Here is a 20,041-nt window from a genome sequence, read left to right on the forward strand (position 1 = left end):
AAACACGCCGGAGCGTCTGCAGGCACCTTATATTTGTTGTCCAGCCTCGCTTGTACCGGTGTAACCGTCGCTGGATTCGTCATCACTTGTAACCCTTCCTTCCATACGTGGTCAATGATTGGTATGGACCTGATAGATTTTTATAGGGCTCTTTAAAGTCAAAGAAAACATTCTGCTTGAGTTGTTTTCATCGGCAGCTGAAATCTCTTTGCAGCTCTCTCCATTAAGTTGTGGAATCCACCAATATCCACTGGTGGAGAATCCGCTGGTCCTTGGGTAGGTAATGGTGGAGAGGGAAGTAGATAGTCATCCCATTCTCTGAGGGGCTCCGTTAGCTTCCCTTCTTCACGGTCCTCATCATCTGTGGTCACAGGATCCTGCTGCTGTTGGACCGGAGGTGTCTGCGGAGCAGTGTCTAGTAGGCTTTCCCTACTGCGGACTGGAGTGGCCGGAATAGAACAAGGACGTGAAGGTGGAACGTCCTGAGGGAGCACTGATGGAGGAAACCTCTTCTTATAATCTGCCAACATGAATTGCAAATCCATCATCATTGAAGATGGCATTGCGACCATCTCTTCCTGAGGCTCTTGTTGGTAGCGATGATGTGAGAGGCTGTGGTATAATTCATACCCCTCTTCATCGTCATCTTCTTGACATTTTACATGGAGTTCAGATGTGCTTCTGCCATACCCGAAGGGCCCATCATCCTCCTCCTAATCCGACTCTTCCTCCTCCAAAAGGTGCGACGGGACCAGAGGAGTAATCTTACTCGGGCAAGTCACAGCTGGCGTGATCTTCTTCTTCTGCTTTTCCGGAGTTTGTCTCGTCGACGGGCTCGTCATCGATACTACAGTCGATGAAGATGTTGTCGTCGTCGACAGTGCAGTAGAACCATTCCTCGCCGACGACATAGTAATCGTCGTCGACGTTCCCGTCGACGACCCCGTTGACGATCCCGTCGTCGACATTGCCGTCATTATCACCAGCGTCGTCGTCGTTACCGGTGTCGACGCTGCTGTCGTCGACGCTCCCGTCAACGCCGACTCCAATATAATAAATGGTAGCTTCTGTACCTCCGTCGTCGCCGTAGACTATGACTTCTTCGTTGACGGCCTGGTCAACGATCCCGTCGACAATGTCGTTTTTTTCACTTTCTCCTCAGGAATACTAGAGGATGCCTTTTTGAATGATGCTGGAGCCAAAGGAGGTGTCTTTGAAGGCTCAGAAGAGGCTCTTTTGGATACTTTTTCTCTCAAAGTGTGTCCTTTGCTCTCCTTTGGTTTTGGCTGAGGAGATTTGGAAGGACTACGCCCTGAAGACCCTTGAGTGGTCTTTTTTAGGGCCTTCTCAGGACGGTCCCCTGAGGAATGAGCCTGAGGAGATCTTGATCTTTTTTCAGATCTCTTGGACGAAGAGGAGGATTCCTGGTCACTATCACTAGAAACCACCTCCTTTCTGTCTTTGATCTTCTGAAGCCAAATTAAAAGACGTCCCTCACGATCTCTACGGGTCTTCTAGAGAAAGTGCGACATACCTTGCAATCCTTTGCTTGGTGGTCCGGATAAAGACAGTAAATGGAGTCTTCATGTGGGTCATCAGTGTAGAGTCTCTTTTTAGAGCAGGTGGCACAGGCTCTAAAAAGACCCTTTTTCTCTTTTCCAGACATTCTCAAGGATGTGGATGAGAAATAGATTACCGAATTCTCAAATCCACAAGAAACAGAAAGAAAATTAAGCTTCTACAAAGTTGGAAATCCAGAGTTTGAGCAGAGCTGAAAGGAGACTCCCTAGCACAACGTGCCGGTAGAAAATCTGAGCAAAAGGTTCTCAGGAGGGTTCTGGAGGGTGAGTGGCTCTGAGTGGCAAAGGGAAAAGTTTGGTCCTTTTTTACATAACAAAGGTTATGGGTTGCAAAAGGGAAATGGGCCTAGGCCTTTGTTCAGTTAGCTATACTGCTAACCATTGCTTTTTTATATACCGGAGACTCCCGTCTCAACGACGGGGAAATGATTCAGGTATGTGACTCTATGAAAGCTCCAATACTGGAGTAAACTACATCATATAATTCTTAATTTTAAGGTACACCATAAACAAAATATACACCAATGACTAGGAAAGAATACATTGGAAGGGAAATAGCATGATGGGAATGAGAGGCACACAGGAGGCTAAACAAAAAAGAGTAATTCCAACCAAAGAACCAACAAAAGGAAAATAACACCTATTAACACCTTTGAACTCCCACCAAGCAATGGGAAGTTTCAAGCAGGCCTCTAATCTCAAACCATCACAACATGTCTTTTGCAATTTCAACCAATTGAGTTTTCCTCAAGATAGCTTGAACCGCATCAGCCTTATTAAACACAAAAACGTCTCATCTTGCTCTATTGTCGGTATTCCTGGGAAATATGAGGAAGTAACCACTTGCACCATAAACACTTGCCTCAAAAAATGAGGTTCTTGCCAAGTCTGAAAAGAAGAGGATTCACCTTCACAAAGCACCCAAATCTTGTTTCAGCACGATTTGGAAACTCTCTGAGCTGAGCCCTTCATAACTATAATGTTTGTTTCATGTGGCAGGCCAGCCCTGCTGGAAATAAGTGTGTATGCCCTGCATATTAAATGCTTGCCATAATGATCAGGGGTGTAAGGTGCCCTTTGAAAAAGAGTTCTATTCCTCCGACACTGACTGACTGATGGAAAAGACACTGTTCTCTAATACAGTGTTGGTTCCTATGTCTAAAATGTTTAATAATTTCCATTACATTATACTGTTCAGTGCAAAGAAATCTCCCATTATTTTGGCGCCATCAAGCCTTTCTTCAAACCTGATCTTCCAAACTTGCACCTTAGTCTTTGATGGAGAATTTCACTCTAGTGACTTCAATCTCCTAATGATCCATCTTGCCGTCCTTCTTTCTTCTTTAGGCAGACCAGAAAAAGTGTAATATTTTAGGTCTTTGGCCATTACATGAAATGGTGTAATGAACCTAACTGCTCAAACTATCCTCCATCACTTAGATCCTCAGAGGAGTCAGCATTAACCAATGACTCCTTATTTCTTCGACCCCCTACAGCTACTTCCTCGAGGCCAGGGATATGCCTCCACTCAAACATTTCCAGGGGTGTTTCCATTCAACAAAGTCCAAGATGAGATAATGTCAGTTAGTGGGACCACCCACTCCTCTCACCAGTAAAGTTGTCGGGCCCACAGATTCTCAGCTTATTGCTTGTGCCATTTTCATTCAGCTACCTTACAAGGAAGAGCACTGCACATTCCATGCTTTGTGCAACCACCAGTCCCCTCCATCGTTCTAGTCATTCTACAGCATCCCTATTGGTTCCAGCACTATTAGGAAAGGATAGGTAGTGAAGTACGAGTTGCTTAACTTCGGTAACAATGTATCTGGTAGAGACGTTGTCTAGCTGCAGATTCCTTAACTTAGAATATCCCCAGGCGTGAGACAGGATCTGGAATTTATTTCGCAGCAGCACCTCTGAGCGCCGGCGCCACAGGACCCCGCCCTGACGTCCTCATACGTGACGTCAGTGATGTCATATAAGTCCCTCCCGGTGCGCTGACGTCAGTTTTCTTAGGAGAAACTTTTCCGCAGCACAACGCGGAGCCCCCAACTAAAAACTGTGAAAGTATGGGAACAGTCTGCGAGGAATGAAAATTCTGTGAATAAAGAAGGTGGAAGGTACCTGCCTAAAGACAGAATAGACACCGCCTACACACATAAGTGGAGGCTGTGAGAAAGAGCCACGCAGGCCAAGCGGAGGCCCATTCCAAAGTGCAACAAGGGAAGAACATACAACAGACAGAAATAGACTGATCGTGCCATGTGGAACTGTGCCGTCCAGAAAGAACGGAGCACAGAATGAACAACAGTCCACTGTAGGAAAGAAAGAGAAGACTGGCCTTTTCCCTCTAAAACAGCGGTAGGAAACAGAACACAACCGATCATCGAAAAGGTTGGCCACGAGGAGACCAGGACCCCGATGCAGTAGAGCAGAATGAAGGTAAGGGAACTAGAGAGGGAAACAAACCTTCCTGTGAATCAAGGGTACCATATAACAGAAAATAAGTCCCTCAGAAGAGGTTAACTGTATATGAAAGCACCCAGGGGAGTGCAACAACCTGAACCCCCTGAAGATAAAACCCAATGGGAACTGAAGAGGCCAGTGGAGAACACCACCAGAAAAGGTCCTCGCAGATCGGGGAGGATGGGTGGGCATTAAGCAATCGGCGGCTAGACGTCTCTACTAGATACATTGTTAGCGAAGGTAAGTAACTCGTACATCTGATAGAGACATCTTGCCGCAGATTCCTTATCTTAGAATAGATACCACAGCCATACCCCAAAAGAAGGCGGTTCTGCGAAAGGACAACAGAAAGCACCAGGCATGCGATCTGGGAACAGAGTGATGGATAAAGGGGAAAAACTGCGGCAGAACAGTCAGACAGCAATTCCAGCAGCTTGCAGAGCAGAAGTCACAGGTTAGAAGATATCCAACAACATGCCAGAATGGCGCCACACCATACCAGTATAGAAATGACAGCTAGAACGGTATGATCCCCAGAAGAGAGAGAGAGAGAGAGAGAGAGAAGGATTACTCTGCTCTTATTGGTGCACAAAAAGTGCATTAACCCAAGCTTGTAAAGAACTTGAAGAGATGCAACCAGCGCCTAACAGACTAGGTTATAAAAGGAAGCCAAAAGTGCTGGTGGCAAGAGCCCAAAGGCAAGCCAGCACCTGAGCAATGTATTGGAAGCAGCCAGCAGAATAAGAAGAGCGCCAAGCGCACACCCAACCCCAAAAAGGGTAAAAAGGGGCAATAGCATCAACCCCCAACCTGCTGAAGCAAGTAGCATTTGCCGCCGGCAAACGGCAGTAGAGACCTTAAAGTGGCTTACACAGGAACAGAAGAGCGCCGGACCGGGCAGCATGTAGCCAAAGGGAGGTACAACCACAATATAGACTCTCAGACAGTAATCAATGACTGCTGCCATCAGAGGAACTGTCCCACAGGCGTAGCTTTGACACGAGTAGGCAAATCCGAAGGGAGAGGCCAAAAACACCAAGTCAAGGAATGGTGGAAAGAGTCTCAGAATCCAAGACCAACAGTCCAAAAGACACGGACAGGGTCGAACACCAAAAAGGGAGCATATGACAATTGGAAAACCACTCCAGGAAGTGGAAGCAAAGAGGAACCTAAGGCAACTTGCAACAACCTAAAAAGGATCCCCCACCCATAGAGATATTGGTCCAAACTTCGCAAACACTACAAGAGGTGGCGACGTAGGAAGAGGAAACCAAGGCAACGGGTATGCAGACAAAGTAAATGGCGGACCATACCTAGCACAGTAAGGGCAGGTAGGAGCAGTTTGCGAAATAGATGGCACCAAGGAAAAACATAGAACACCGCACAACGGACCTTCAATCAGTGCATGGAGTCCACATGATCTTCAGGCCCAGGTGAGATAAGCAAGGCTATATAATAGTGTACAAGTACCCCACATGGAGTATGTATACCCCGGACAACGGGGGACACCTCTTAGGGCAATAAGTCAGACCTAAAGAATTCAGCAGCGAACTGAACCCATGAACAGAGTTCCATGCCATAATGACATTACAGAGCTGAGCCACCGGCCGAAAACCACAAGCAGAGGACACAGCAACCTGTGTACATGGCCACAGAAGGCCAACAGGCAACTGAAAGCAAAACGCATCCAAGAGATGCTAATAAAAGGGTAAACACCCTTGACCACATAAAAAAGAAGACGTAAGGCTCACTGCTTATGTTAAACACAGAACGCGTCTAAAGGATGCAAAATGAAAAGTACCAGAGAAGACAGGCCTAAAAAGACCTAAGTGGGAAGACGAAAGGCCGCCAGCAGCCGGTGAACCGCCGACTCGCCGTGATTATCAAAGAGCAAAACCCCATAAAAGGGTAAATTAACCAGACGTTCCCGGTTATTTTCAGGGAAGACACTATCTCACAACCAAGCGTGTCGCCTTAAGGCAACAGAACTCACCATGGCTCGGCCCAAAGAATCTGCAGTATTTAAGGCTGAACGGATTGTGAGTTCGGCCAGGTCGCGGCCAACCGGAATGGAGTGAAGGAGATCAGCGCGAGCACCTTCGGAGGTGGCAGTAACCAAAGACTCAACAGAGTCCCACAGGGCAGAGGTAGCCTGAGCCAAAACACACACTGTATTTAAGGACCGAAGGGCTGCACTAGTGGATGCAAAGACGTTCCTACCCCAGGATTCAAGCCACCTGTACTCCAGAGAGGGAGGAAAGGGGCAGAGAGGGAAAGGCAGTCTGCAACACAAACACCTGCGCATCAAGGTGCACAAAAAGACAGACCGGATCATGTGGAGCTGGGTGGTGGCGGTGCAAAACTGAACATGCCACCGGATCACCTGAAGCAGGTCGGACCCAGGTACCCAAGAGGGCATCATAGAGGGAAGCCTCAAAAGGCAAAAGCGGCTGCACATTGCCAGACCCACGGTTAAGGACCTTCAGCAAGGGGTCCACCCACAACGGGGTGGAGGGGGGTTGCATATTCAAAATGCGGGTGGCCGAAGAGAACACTCTCAAAAAAGCCGCACCAGCCTCTGTAGCCCTCCGCGGAGGGGAAAACAGCTCATCAGTGGTGGAGGGTTGTAGACTGACCCTCCCAAGACACTGAGGAAGCCCCCTGGAAGAATGAGCATCCTGATGGGGCTCCTGGGGAGGCGAACAGCCTGCCGGATCTCGGAGCTACTGAGGAAGCTCCACAACTTTGAAGGGGGGCACTGGTAGCACTAGCTCCCGCGACGCCGGGCGAGAGGGCAGCGCCGAACCCTCTCCAGAGGCCTCTATAGAAGAATCCAGAACTCGGCGTCCAAACGACACATGTCGGCGCCGATTGTGCCTCGTCAGATGCCAACTCCGAAGAGTCCGGCGTCGAGTCGGCACCGATACTATAATAAGCTCCCCCTCTGAAGAAGAGGTAGCTGGGGCCGGCGAGGCAATCTTCCTGCGCCGTCCAGGCGCCGTCTCCTCCTCATCTAGAGCGAGCTCAAATTCCGGAGAGAGGAGCGGAGGCAGAGCCTCCGATTCCGGAGAAAGGAGCAGAGCCCTGGACCGGCGGCTGCCGCCCGGAAGGCTGGGGTGTGCTGAAGTCAGGGCTATGAGCACGGGCAACCACCTGCGGCGCCACAGGGAGCCCCGCGGGGCTATGCAGTGAGGCAGAGGCACCGTGGGTCGAAGAGGGGGACCCAGGTGGGCCGCACCCTAACGCCCCCACATGGAGCGTAGTGGGGGACCCAGCTGGGCCGCGCCCTAACGACATCACATCTCCGACATTCCGGGGAGGCAAAGGCTCAATTGGCGCCGGGGACGAGGAGGGGAGCCCTGGACCGGTGGCTGCCTGCCCGGAAGGCTGGGGTGTGCTCAAGTCAGGGCTATGAGCACGGGCAACCACCTGCGGCGCCACAGGGAGCCCTGCAGGGCTATGCAGCGCGGCAGAGGTGCCGTGGGTCGAAGAGGGGGGCCCAGGTGGGCCGCGCACTAACAGCCCCACGTGGAGCGTAGTGGGGACACAGCCGGGCTGCGCCCAAACGACACCCCATCTCTAACATTCCTGGGAGGTAGGGACTCAATTGGCATCGGGGGCAAACCCACCGACGAGTCCGTCGGAGACCCCACAAGAAGCGGAGGTCCCGACGCCCCAGGAACAGGAGAGGGCCAAGGGAGGCCCGCAAGGCCGAAGCATAGGCCTCCATTTGGGCCTGAGTCACCCCCACAGCCGGAAAGGGCAGATAGAGGGGGGGGGGGGGGGGGGGGGGGGGGACAGTGGGGAGCGCATGTCGGGAAAGTTCCGGGAACCAGAGCCCCTGACAACAGAAGAAGGTGAGGTCGATGACCTAGGCGAAAAGCGCCTCGACTTACCAAGTGGAGAACGATGGCCCCGGACCCCAGAGGGCGATCGACGGCAGAACCAGACAGCAGAGGAACCTGCAGTCGACGATGAGGCCGGGGGCGAGACGACTCCGACCGGGACAGCAGTAACAAGAGAAGCTTCATACGGCGCTTCCGCCGAGACTTCGTTTTTAGATGTTGGTAGACTTCACACTCCGTGGAGTCATGGTGCCCGCCCAGACACCACATACAAATAAGATGCGGGTCTGTCGCAGACATCTGGCGCGAACAAGAATTACAATACTTAAAGCCCGAAGGCATCGCGCACTGTTCCGACACAAAACGTCGAAAAAGGGTCCTGAAAACAGGCCAGAGGAGCTCACTCCGGATCCGTGTTGCATGCGGAAAAGAAGGAAACTGACGTCAGCGTGCCAAGGAGGAATTTATATGACCTTGCTGACGTCACGTACGACGACTAATTCAGGGCGGGGTCGTGTGGCGCCGTCCACCGGCGTGCAGAGGTGCTGCTGCAAAACATTTCTGGATCCAGTCTACCGTATGGTGATATTCTAAGTTAAGGAATCTGCAGCTAGATGTCTCTATCAGATACTGGCTCTAGGGGTGGCATCAAACCAGGCGTGACAATCTGAGCCCAAAGAAGAGTGGCTATTCAGTATGCCACCAGCCTTCGCTGCCCTCTATACAAAACTACAGCATTGCATAAAAATGATAATAGAAAGCTGCATGACAGACAAAGATGGTGATCTGTAACTGAAACAGTGATGTCTAAAGTAAAAAAAACAGAGGTCTGTGATGGACAAGCCATCATTGAAGTAACAAGCCCACTGGATAAGAGGATCTAAAACAAAGATGTAGAGGTTGGAACACCTAGACCAAGTCTTTTGATGTCAGGGTGTGAGGAGATCTTAGAGAAATGGGATTATTTAACAGAGTGAAATTGTGCAACCGGTTATCAATTTGGAGCATTTCACTCTTTAACCTTTGTTTCATATTTTTTGTTTCCTAAAAGGGTCTTTAAAGGAGTATAGAGTTAGATGTATTTCTTCAGTCTACCCACTTTCGCTCGAAAAGGAGGCAGGACACTATATATCGGTCTCTGTATATCTAAACATGGAATGAAGCACAGCAGCCTGCTATATTCTTTGGTATTCAGCTTATACCTTGACCTTATTGTCACAATATGGGGATGGGTTTCAAGCATTATGTTTGGGATTCATTAAGCCTCCTGTTATCAGAAAATATATTGGTAGATGTGGAAGTAGAGGAACAAGAGGTGGAATTTCCTGAACTTAAAGATCATGACTCCTTATCAAGTCCAAAATTGTAATTTCCAAGAGATCAGTCCTGTAGTTTTCTTTAGCATTCTGTGGAGTGACTTCCAGGTTGATGTGTCGGGTGGCAGAACCATAAAAGAAAGTACATTGTTTATTCTTAGCATGATGCACATTTCTCTCTTCTCCATTACTGAAAAGTTCAAGAATATCTATCTGTGCACATCCATCTGAATATGGATGGCAAACTAATAAAGGTGTATATTAATATGTGAGATGTTTGGGTTAGATTGAAGCAAATAATTACTTTATCTTTTGGTCACACCATTTACATTTCTAGTCCATGACCAAATGTTTTGTGATCCCTACACTAAATTCAAATAAATATACCCCCTCAAAAGAAACAGCCATAATAGTTAGTAAAGTTTAGGAAACACAACTTGCTTGGATAGGCATGGCCAATCTTCACATCTAGTAACTCAAGGATCGGATAGTCAAATTACATGTTATGCCAACATTTTAAACAGACCCTTACAAGTTTCTTTGGAGAGTCTATAATAGGCTAAAATTATCTTTCATCAGATTGCTGTTTATAAACATCATTACTGTATTGAAAAAATAACTAAGAGTGCTACACATCAGTAGCTAATTATTTAATACTTTTGTCATTTTCATAATTGTAAATGTCTATTTTGGAAAAAACTCTAGTTTTTTAAACTTTTGTGCATCTCTTATGATCTCCTTGCCAAGCGATCAGTTACCTGTATGTGGTCTCTGTACTGTCTAAAACTGAAGTACATGATATTAATGAAAAACAAATCCAGCTTGACTTTCCAGACTATCACTGCAAACAAAATCAACTTAATTCACTGGGGGAGATTTAGCTAACAAAATCATCCGGTTTTTAGGACCCACAATCCCCATTTTTAGAACTTTAGTACCCTAGGATTTAAACACTGACACACAGCAAAATATTGCACAGACATATAGACACATTTCCATACTCACATCCAAAAAGAGAACAGAACTGTGACTGCACCACAGAAAGAGGTACTATTGTCCAGTGAGCTGCAGCAAACCTGGTTAATGACTTAAGACAGTCATCCTGAAAAAGATCATAAAAATGTCTGTTCCAAATGAAGACAATAATTGCAACAATATCCACCCTTAGAAAAATTGCATATAATGTTAGAAGATGCAAAAACGATATTCGCAGTTTTCTTTAGAAGAATCAGTCTTCACTGTCAAGCAGGTGAAAGCAGGAGTTCTTAAATCCGGAGATATTATAGCAACTCAAGATTGCAACTAGTTTAACATGGGCTCATTAGAATGTGAAAGGTTATGCCTAAGAACTTCTGTGTACAGAAGACCATTTGCATAGTAAGGAAATTAGTTGATGAACATAATAAACAGATGCCTCGCCGCCGTACCACGCATCCGAAGAGCCACCGCCGGAGGCAGATCCTTCTCCTACCTGGCGGCCAAGACAAGGAACTCCCTCCCCATCCACCTCCGGCAGACCCAGGACCATCTCTCCTTCAGGAAGCAACTGAAGACCTGGCTGTTCGAGCGGTAGCGAACCCCTTCCCCAAGCGCCTTGAGACCCTTCCGGGTGAGTAGCGCGCTATACAAGTGTCATGATTGATTGATTGATGATACTCCATGTAGGAGTAGGGTACTTAGAGCTCCTCTCTGAATACTCAAAGCAGGATATTCCAGTGTTCTGTTCAGAAACAATGGATAGCCAAACCACTAAACTACTCTGATAGAAGGAAGCAGGGCACTCACCCACCCTTTTCTAGGGTGGTATACTTCATCATAAGTCCCATTTCTAACTCGTGTGGAACTCAGAATTGGGCACAAAGGTTTCCGCTGTTACTCTTAAGATACTGATTTGTGGGGATTAACACACTCCAAACCATGTGAGTTTTCTACAAGTTTTGGGTAATTGAATCCTCCAGGTTTTCATTTGGTGGTTTCTACATGTCCTCTCCCCTCCTGGGGTTCTCCCCTGCAGAGATACAAGATTTCTTTTACTGTTATTTGTTTTTTCGGCCCCTTCTGCTACAGCACTCCTGCCCACACAGGATGCGACAGATGGAGGACCTCTTCCTACCTCAAACACCCTACCTATTGCAGCTAGGGGTGAGAAGGTTCAGTCAATCTATAATCCTGAATACCATTCCAACCTTGTTTTACAAGAACTATTCATGAGCCTACTGTCTCCCTCAGGGTCCCTGCCCTTATTCATAACATCCTGGTCCTTCATTCTATTTTATGGCGCCTAAGGCTGTGCTGCTTCACTGTCCATAGTCATCCATTTATCTTTAGGTTTCCCCTCCCAACTTCAGTTCAACACAGTAGAAACTCCTGGTCAACTGATCACTATTCTCTTCTTCCTGTAAACCTGGCTCTCCAGGACCTACACGCTCTAAACATACTCATTTCTAACTCCAATATTCTTCCGCTGCCCATATTGGGCCCTCACTTATCTCACCCTCCTCTTCTGTTCCATTCCCAAATGGGTTAATGCCATTTCTTCAGGATCTACATGTAGAAGTTACTGATTTATACAACTTTTTATCTAGATTGTAGCTACCTCAACTTGCCGATTTACCCTATGTACATGCAGGAACTATTAAGTAAGTCCCTAATTACGGGAACTTGTGTGTTAAAAACTCCAGAAGAACCTAATTATAGTTAGTCAGGGACCCATGGGATGCAGCGACATGGCACCCTTTCAGTTCACTGACTGACCGTTATAGGTGTACGTGCACACGTGTCTACCACAGTCATCCACACATCCTCTCATTTCCTTTTGTGGCTGTTTAGATAATAAAGGACGCATCCCAAGAGCTGCTTCAGAAATGTTAATCAACTACACTCGCCCGTTTGCACAATCTTGACTTCTCTGTGAATTAGAAGAAATGGTGACCGACTACCACCCAGTGAATCTAATTTATAGGAGGAGAATGAATCAGCTGACTAAGGGTTATCCATTTCGGACTGCGGTATTTACCTTGACAGAGAACATATTGAGAGTGCAACTAAATTTGGACTGTGAATGTACCATCTCTAAGTCAAGGATACACTGAAAGGTAATAGGTAATACATCAACACTGTGACTGAGGCACAAGTTACTTACCTTTGGTAACGATATATCTGTAAGAAACAGTAGTTAGTGTTAGATTTCTTACCTTAGAATATCCCCAGGCGTCAGACTGGATCCAAAATTTTTTGCGTAGCAGTAACCTTGCGCGTCGGTAGGCGTCGTGATGACGTCGTCAGATTACTAAGACGCTGCCCTCGCGCGCTGACGTCAGTTCTTATACATAGCTTTTCCGCGCCAGAAACGCAGAGCCATGATAAAAACCGACACTGGTGCCATGAAACAAGGGCCCTCAAAGAAATGACCTTAACCCTTGATATCGGTTCGCAGAATGGGGAGGATGGGTGGGGCGGTAAGGAATCTATATACTAACTACTGTTTCTTACAGATATACCGTTACCGAAGGTAAGTAACTTGTGCATCTGAAAGAAACAGGTTAGTGTTAGATTCCTTACCTTAAAATAGATACCCCAGCAATACCAACCCCGGTGGTGGGTCTGCGAACCAAGATCACACCAGAAAATCCTGGAGCACGGAACGGCCAAAGAAGCCATCTCTCCGGACTTGAATATCCAGGCAGTAGGGTCAAGTGAACGTGTGCAGCGAGGCCCACGTAGCTGCCTCACAGATGTCCAGCAAGGGGACTACCCGACCCAGGGCAGTAGTAGTCGCCGTGGCCCGAGTGGAGTGGGCACGCAGCCCCACCGGAGGCTCCTTCTTAGCCAGAGAATAACCGGCCTTAATGCACAAAACGACCCATCGAGAAATGGTGCGTTTGTGCACTGCTCGTCCCTTCTTGGCGCCCACGTAACCAACAAAGAGCTGGTCGTCCACACGGAACTGGCGTGTAAGGTCCAAATAAAATGAGAGCGCACATTTTGGGTCCAGATGGTGGAGACTCTCTTCCTCTTTTGAGGGATGCGGAGGCGGAAAGAAGGTGGGTAAGGTGCTGGACTGCCCGATGTGGAAGGCTGTAACAACCTTGGACAGGAAAGAGGGATGTCTTTTTAAGACAACTTTGTCCGGATGGACAGAAAGGAAAGGAGGCTTAAAAGAAAGGGCCTGGAGCTCACTCACCCTCCTGGCAGAGGTGATGGAAACCAGGCATGCAGTCTTAAGAGTAAGAAGACGGAGAGGACAATTGTGAAGTGGCTCAAAGGGAGCGCACATCAAACAAGGTTCTAGTCCCACTAAGGCATCATGAAAGGAACAGGAGGAAACATGTGAGTGATTCCTTCAAGAATCTATTTACAACAGTACACTTGAAAAGAGAAGGATGATCAGGAAGCCTTAAGAATGCTGAAATGGCAGAGAGGTAGCCTTTGATAGTGCCCAGAGCAGAGCCCTGCTGGGCAAGTGAAAGATGAAAGAGGAGAACCTCTGAAAGAGGGGCAGAAAGGGGATCCACAGCCTTTGCTGTGCACCATGCCACAAATCTGTCCACCTGCAGGTGTATACCTTTTTTGTGGAGGGACGCCTGGCTGCCAGAATGACATCACATACTTCAGGAGGCAAGTCAAATGGCCTCAACTGCCGCCGCTCAATCTCCACGCATGGAGGTGGAGGCTGGACAGGTTCGGGTGGAGGACCGTTCCCAGCTGCTGTGACAGAAGGTCCTCCTGAAGAGGCAGACGAATCAGGGGATCGACTGACATGCTGAGTAGCTCAGGATACCAGTATCTTCGTGCCCAGTCCGGAGCCACAAGGATGACTTGGGCCCGGTCGCACCTGATCTTCTTCAGCACTCTGGGCAGAAGTGGTATAGGCGGAAAGGCGTACAACAGACCACAACTCCACTCGAGCAAGTGCCGCCTTGGCAATTCCAACGCGCAGAACTGATGAAATTGCGCGTTCTCTTCTGTGGCGTATAGATCTAACCAAGGCTCTCCTCACTGCCGAAAGAGACCTTGCGCCACGTCCGAGTTCAGACGCCATTCTTGATCCATCATGCACCGACGGCTGAGTTAGTCCGCCCTGACGTTCAGGGAACCTGCCAGGTGTTGAACCACCAGTGTGACACCCTGGTGTTCCAGCCATTGCCATAGGAGGAGAGCCTCCTGGCAAAGGGTCCACGACCCCACCCCGCCCTGTTTGTTGCAGGACCACATGGCGGTGGTGTTGTCCGTGAACATCTGCACCACACTTCTCCCGTAAGGTGGAGTGCGGGGTCCCTCAGGGCTCATCACTCTCCCCTCTTTTGTTTAATTTATACATTTACCCCCTTATTTTTATGTTACAGCAGCTGGAGGTCACTGTGTTTAATTACGCCGATGACCTCCAGCTAATCTTCAACCACTCCCACTCACCTTCATCCGCCCAGAATGTCCAGACAGTCATGACGTTCATTCAGGACTGGATGAACTGCAACCACCTCAAACTCAACCCGGACAAGACCGAGCTGGTCTTGACCGGAGGTGGTTGCAGTCCGTGGTCCCCCTCCTTTTGGCCCCCGTCACTTGGTGTCCCTCCACTCCCTGTACCTAAAGTTAAAACCCTTGGGATCCTCCTGAACTCACAACTTTCTGTTCACTCACAAGTCGGTTCAGTGGTCTCTTCTTGTTTTTTTTCCCTTAGAATAATTAGGAAAGTTGCCCGTTTCTTTTCCCCCTCGGCTTTAAAAATCATCGTGCTGGCTATGGTACTCTCACGCATTGATTATGGCAACATAATCTATAATGGGGCTCCTGCCTATGCGATCCACCGCCTGCAGCTGGTACAGAACCAGGCTGCCCGCCTGATTCATGGCCTACCTAAATACCATCGGGCCACTCCACTGCTCAAAGCACTACACTGGCTTCCGGTGAGAGAGTGCGCCCTTTTTAAACTTGGCTGCCTCACTTTTCAGGCTAGGTCGGGCACCGCCCCCGAGTTCATATGCTCAGCTATCAAGCCCTACCTTCCGGGTAGAGAACTTCGCTCCAGTCATAGGGCTCTTTTAGCTACCCCCCGTTTTAAAAAACAGAAGGCTGGTGGAGCGAAATTCGCTGTTCTTGCTCCAGCCTTCTGGAACTCCCTTCCCGCTGCCCTCCGCACATCGCCTTCTTATCTACAGTTCCGGAAGGATCTCAAAACCTTCCTATTTGTGCGAGCTTACACTGCCTAGCATCTCCCAGCTGCTGCCGTCCACTGTGTAGGAGAGTAGGGTCTGCAATCCTATGATCACCCAGATTTTTTGCTTTTGTTTCACTGGTTTACGACTTTCTCTGGCTGTGGGCCTGCTAATCAGACCCACAGCCTAGCTGTTCTCTCACTAAATTGTCATGTGTACCTTAGGTGCATTATCCAATTGGTACTGGGCCACCTTATCAGACCCTGTAACTCAGGGCATAGGTGTACCCAGGGCCTACCAGGGGCTGAAGCATGTATTATGCCACCCCTGGATGGCCATCTAAATCTGACACAACTGGCTGCACGACAGCTGGGGCAAGGTGGTGTAATCACCCTTTGCTTTAGATATAGTATACCTATATCTAACCCTAAAAATGGACACACAGATTCCTATCAGTCACTCCTATGGCAGGCCTTGACAATCCTGAAGGCAGAGTGCTTGGAATCGTGTGAGATGGTGCTCTGGCATGAGCTGAGCCCGTTTGCAGCTTGCGGAACCAAGTCCTAATAGCTGTTCCATGATAACGCATACCATATACTCTTAAGTGCATTATAATCCTCGCGGTTAAATGCTATCTTTGGTATTGCTTTATCAAAACATGTCGAGTAAGGTGTCATACGAATTGGAATACTAACCCCTCGCCAATTCTGGCGACGAGGTTAGCATTCCACCCTTCTAAAGGGGCACGACATGTATGTAACTGTGAACCCCGGTTAAAGTTAACTCAAGCCTCAGCTCCACAAAATGGATGCTGCCACCACAGACACGAGTCTGACCTCCTGCTGCTGGGAGTCCTTCCAGCGAGGAGAGCTTGGACAAAGGGTTTCCTGTCAGGGGCGGTGCTAGCACCATCCCAGACAGGGTTTTGTGTATCCTGGGTAGGCAGGGCTTTACAGGAAGGTGACTGCAAGTGGCACCCCGGTGCTCACTACGCATCTGCCGGCTAGAACCAGTTCCAGGGGCACACCAGCCCCTGGGCTGGGGAAAGTCCGGCATGGGAGAGGGGTGTAACCACACCCCTTCCTGGTCCCACCCCTAGGGCAGGACCTAGTCGCGTGCCCACCCATTTCTTTAGGATAAAGGCAGGAGCGGGGACCCTTCCAAATTAGATCATCTTTGAATCAAGAAACTACTTTCTACGAAAGCAACTCTCGACTTCTTCTCAAGATTTCTCACTTGTGGCTAAGGAGTAGTCACCCTGCATCCGCAGGCACCATCTAAGAACTCTGAGGTTAGCTGCACGTCCTTCCTCAGGAATCCGACCGACCAGCACGACGAGACCCGGCTTCCCTGGCACCTCTGACCTCTACCTACCTCTACAGCTGAGCTGAGAACCGTAGGTGCGACGAGACCTCGAGGGACCGGCCATCATCAGAACTGCACGACTTCTATCCAGCACGACCGCCGAGGGATCCTCTCCTCTGGTGAGTGCTTTGGGGTCCGAGAAGCCCCGACCCTGAGCAGCTCCAGCACCGAAGTCCAGCCCCCCAGCATCTCCACGATCTGCGTGGGGCCCTTCTGCTTTTTGGCTGCTCACCGCGTTGTCTGGCTACTAGCCCGCTGGCTTGTGGCCTTCCCGACGACGATCAACGACGACAACACTGCTGGTCTGGTTGCTCCAGACTGGCCCTCGCTCCCTTCCGAAAGAGGAGCACCCCGGACCCTCCAGGTCCACTCCAGACGCCATTTTAGGTCCACCGCGTGGGCTTGAATTTGCCAAGACTTGTTGCCCCAATCCTGGGTCCAGCGACGTCGACAGCATCAACCATCGTGGGACAGCTCGCACCTCCATCCTGGTCGCCGACAACGCCTCCTGGTCCGTGAGACTGCAGAGCCCAGCGTCGCCCACTCACCTGGTCGAGGTGACTTCGCCCGGTGCCATCCTGGTGCCCACACAATCACTGGCTAGTGATTAAGAACTTGGTCCCCTCTGCTTTCAGGTGTCATCCATCTTCGATCCAGGCTTGGATCACTCAAACAATCTTCACTGGTCGCCTGCCAGCAACTTCTTTCTTCAGGCTCCTGGTTCGTCAACGAGGATTCCCGACGTCTTTTCAGACCTATGCAGCTGCAGCCACTGGACTAGGTAACTTCGGCATTTCGGTGCCCCAGCATAGCCTCACTATCCAAGGGTCCAGATCCACTGTCGTTTTCGACCTACCTTATCGGGTTCGCCCGAGAACACTAACTTTGCCTTTACTAGCTCCCATAGACTTTGTCCCGCATCCCGCGTGAGAGTGCACCCTCTGCACCCGAGTCCCCTAGGCCTCCTACTAGTAATCAGAAGGTTCAGTAACGTAGTCCTAGCGATTCCAAAGCCTATTAGTACAGTACTTACCTGCTAGTAATTTCGCATTCCACTTTCAGAGTATATGGTTTTTCGTGCCCCTCGGGCATTTGTGTAAATTGTGCAACTTAAAGTATTTTCGAAAGAGTTTTGTTGTGTGCTTAGTACCCTGTCCTCATAAAGAGTACAGGGCTGTTGTGATCTAAATAAATACACTGTTTATTTTCATAACACTTGTGTGGGGTCCTTTCACTTGGTGTTCAAGGGGTATATGTGATGGTATAACAGCTGGCTTAACACGCCCTCTAGAGTTTAGCCGGAAGACTGCTCGTATCCATGCTACTAGGATAGCTGGTCTATAAGGTTGACTTACAACCAATCATCAATAAGGGTTGTTTGGACTGATACATAGTGATCACTAGAATAGTGAGCACTGCATATCAGGCCAACTTCTCACACACTGCATCACACATAGCGCCATGAAACCGCTAGGTAAAAGAGCGCTGAATAAATGTTTTTAAATTCAAATTCAAATACAGAGGGAAGGAATGCCTTCAGAGCAAGCCGGATCGCCCGCAGCTCCAGAAGGTTGATGTGGAACCGGGACTCCACCAGAGACCAGAGGCCCGCCGGAGACCAGAGGCCTCTGATCTCCACCTCTCCCATGTGGCCCCCCCAGCCCAGGAGGGAAGTATCCGTCACAACTACATGCTCCGGTTGGGGTTGGGAGAAGGATCTGCCGCTGACCCAATCGCTGTCCGTGAGCCACCACTGCAACTGTCTCGCAGTGCCCTCCGAGATCAGGACATGGTCGGACAGGTTGCCCTGATGCTGGGCCCACTGAAACTTGAGGTCCCACTGCAGAGCCCGCATCCGCCACCTGGCGTGATGGACCAGAAGGATGCAAGAGGCCATCAGACCCAGAAGCCACAGCGTCAACCTGACCGAGACCCGGGATAAAGGCTGAAAGATCGGAATCAGAGCCTGAATATCCCGAACCCGCTGTTCGGGAGGATAAATCCAAAACTGTGCCGAATCCAGAACCGCTCCGATGAAGCGGAGCTTTTGAGAGGGACACAGGTGTGACTTTGGCACATTGATGGAAAACCCCAGCAAGTGCAGGAGGTCGGCCGTAGTCTGGAGGTGGCTGACGACTGTCTGGGGCGAGCCCGCCTTCAACAACCAGTCGTCGAGATAGGGGAAGACTGACACCCCTAATCTGCGCAGATGAGCTGCGACCACTGCCATCACTTTTGTGAACTCCCGTGGGGAGCTGGTAAGGCCAAAGGGGAGAACAGTGAACTGAAAGTGCTTGTGGCCTACCGTGAACCGCAGGTAACGCCGGTGGGCCGGCAGGACGGGGATGTGGAAATAAGCGTCCTGCAAGCCCAACGCTACCATCCAGTCTCCGGGGTCCAGGGCAGCTAAGACCTGAGCCAAAGTCAGCATCTTGAACTTTTCCTTCCGGAGGAAGCTGTTGATGTTCCGCAGGTCCAAGATAGGGCGTAGGCCCCCTTTGCCCTTCTTGGGAACCAGAAAGTAGTGGGAATAGCAACCACACCATACTTCTGGCCCAGGAACGCGCTTGATGGCACCCTTGGCCAAGAGGGCCGATACTTCCTCTTGCAGAAGTTGCAAGTGATAACCCGACTCGCAGTAGTAAAGTGGTGGCATGGCTGGAGGGGTCGCCTCGAAGGGGAGGGAGTAGCCCCTTCAGACGATTTGCAGCACCCACCTGTCTAAAGTGATGTTGCGCCAGTGGAGGAGGTGATGGCGGACCCTGCCCCCCACTGGCGTCACATGGGCCTGAAAGCTCGGACTAGGAGGACTTTGAGGCAGATGCTGCGGGGGTGGATGCGGGCTGGCCTCGCCGTTGTCCCCTGTCATCGCCACGGCGGTTACCACGTCCGCCACCGCGCTGGATGTTAGTCTGCGTCCCGTGGCTGGCAGGACGTGAAGGGGTGCCCCTTCCTTTGCCACGAAAAGAGCGAAAGGTAGAAGATGGCTGACGCTGGCCCGACAGGCCCAAGGACTTGGCCGTACCCCTGGAGTCCTTGAAGCATTGAAGCGCATGATCTGCCTTGCCACCTAAGAGGTGGCTGCTATCGAACGGCATGTCCAGGAGGGTGTTCTGGACATCAGCTGAGAAGTTGGCGGACCTCAGCCAGGCGTGGCGGCGAACCGCCACCGTCGTTGACATCGACCTGCCCAGCGAGTCCGTGGTATCCAGCCCACATCGAATGGAATACCGCGCTGCATCTCGTCCCTCCGCAAGGGCTTGAGCAAGCTTTGCCCGGGCCCCCTTCGGGCACTCCGGCAACACGGCCGCAAC

At 49.9% G+C, this 20,041-nt stretch overlaps 1 protein-coding gene across 3 annotated transcripts in view; it reads right to left on the reverse strand.

Moving 5' to 3' along the window:
• UBR2 (ubiquitin protein ligase E3 component n-recognin 2) overlaps positions 1–20,041 on the reverse strand; it is a 1,804,160-nt gene that overhangs the window by 456,506 nt on the left and 1,327,613 nt on the right. For all 3 annotated transcript variants that reach the window (XM_086927821.1, XM_086927820.1, XM_086927822.1), the window contains one exon: positions 10,213–10,309. In XM_086927821.1, the coding sequence (XP_086783947.1) occupies positions 10,213–10,309 (97 nt within the window). The remainder of the gene's footprint in view (positions 1–10,212; positions 10,310–20,041) is intronic.

This window comes from Lissotriton vulgaris, chromosome 6 (assembly GCF_964263255.1).
Source record: "Lissotriton vulgaris chromosome 6, aLisVul1.2, whole genome shotgun sequence".
NCBI classification, from domain to species: Eukaryota; Metazoa; Chordata; class Amphibia; order Caudata; family Salamandridae; genus Lissotriton; species Lissotriton vulgaris.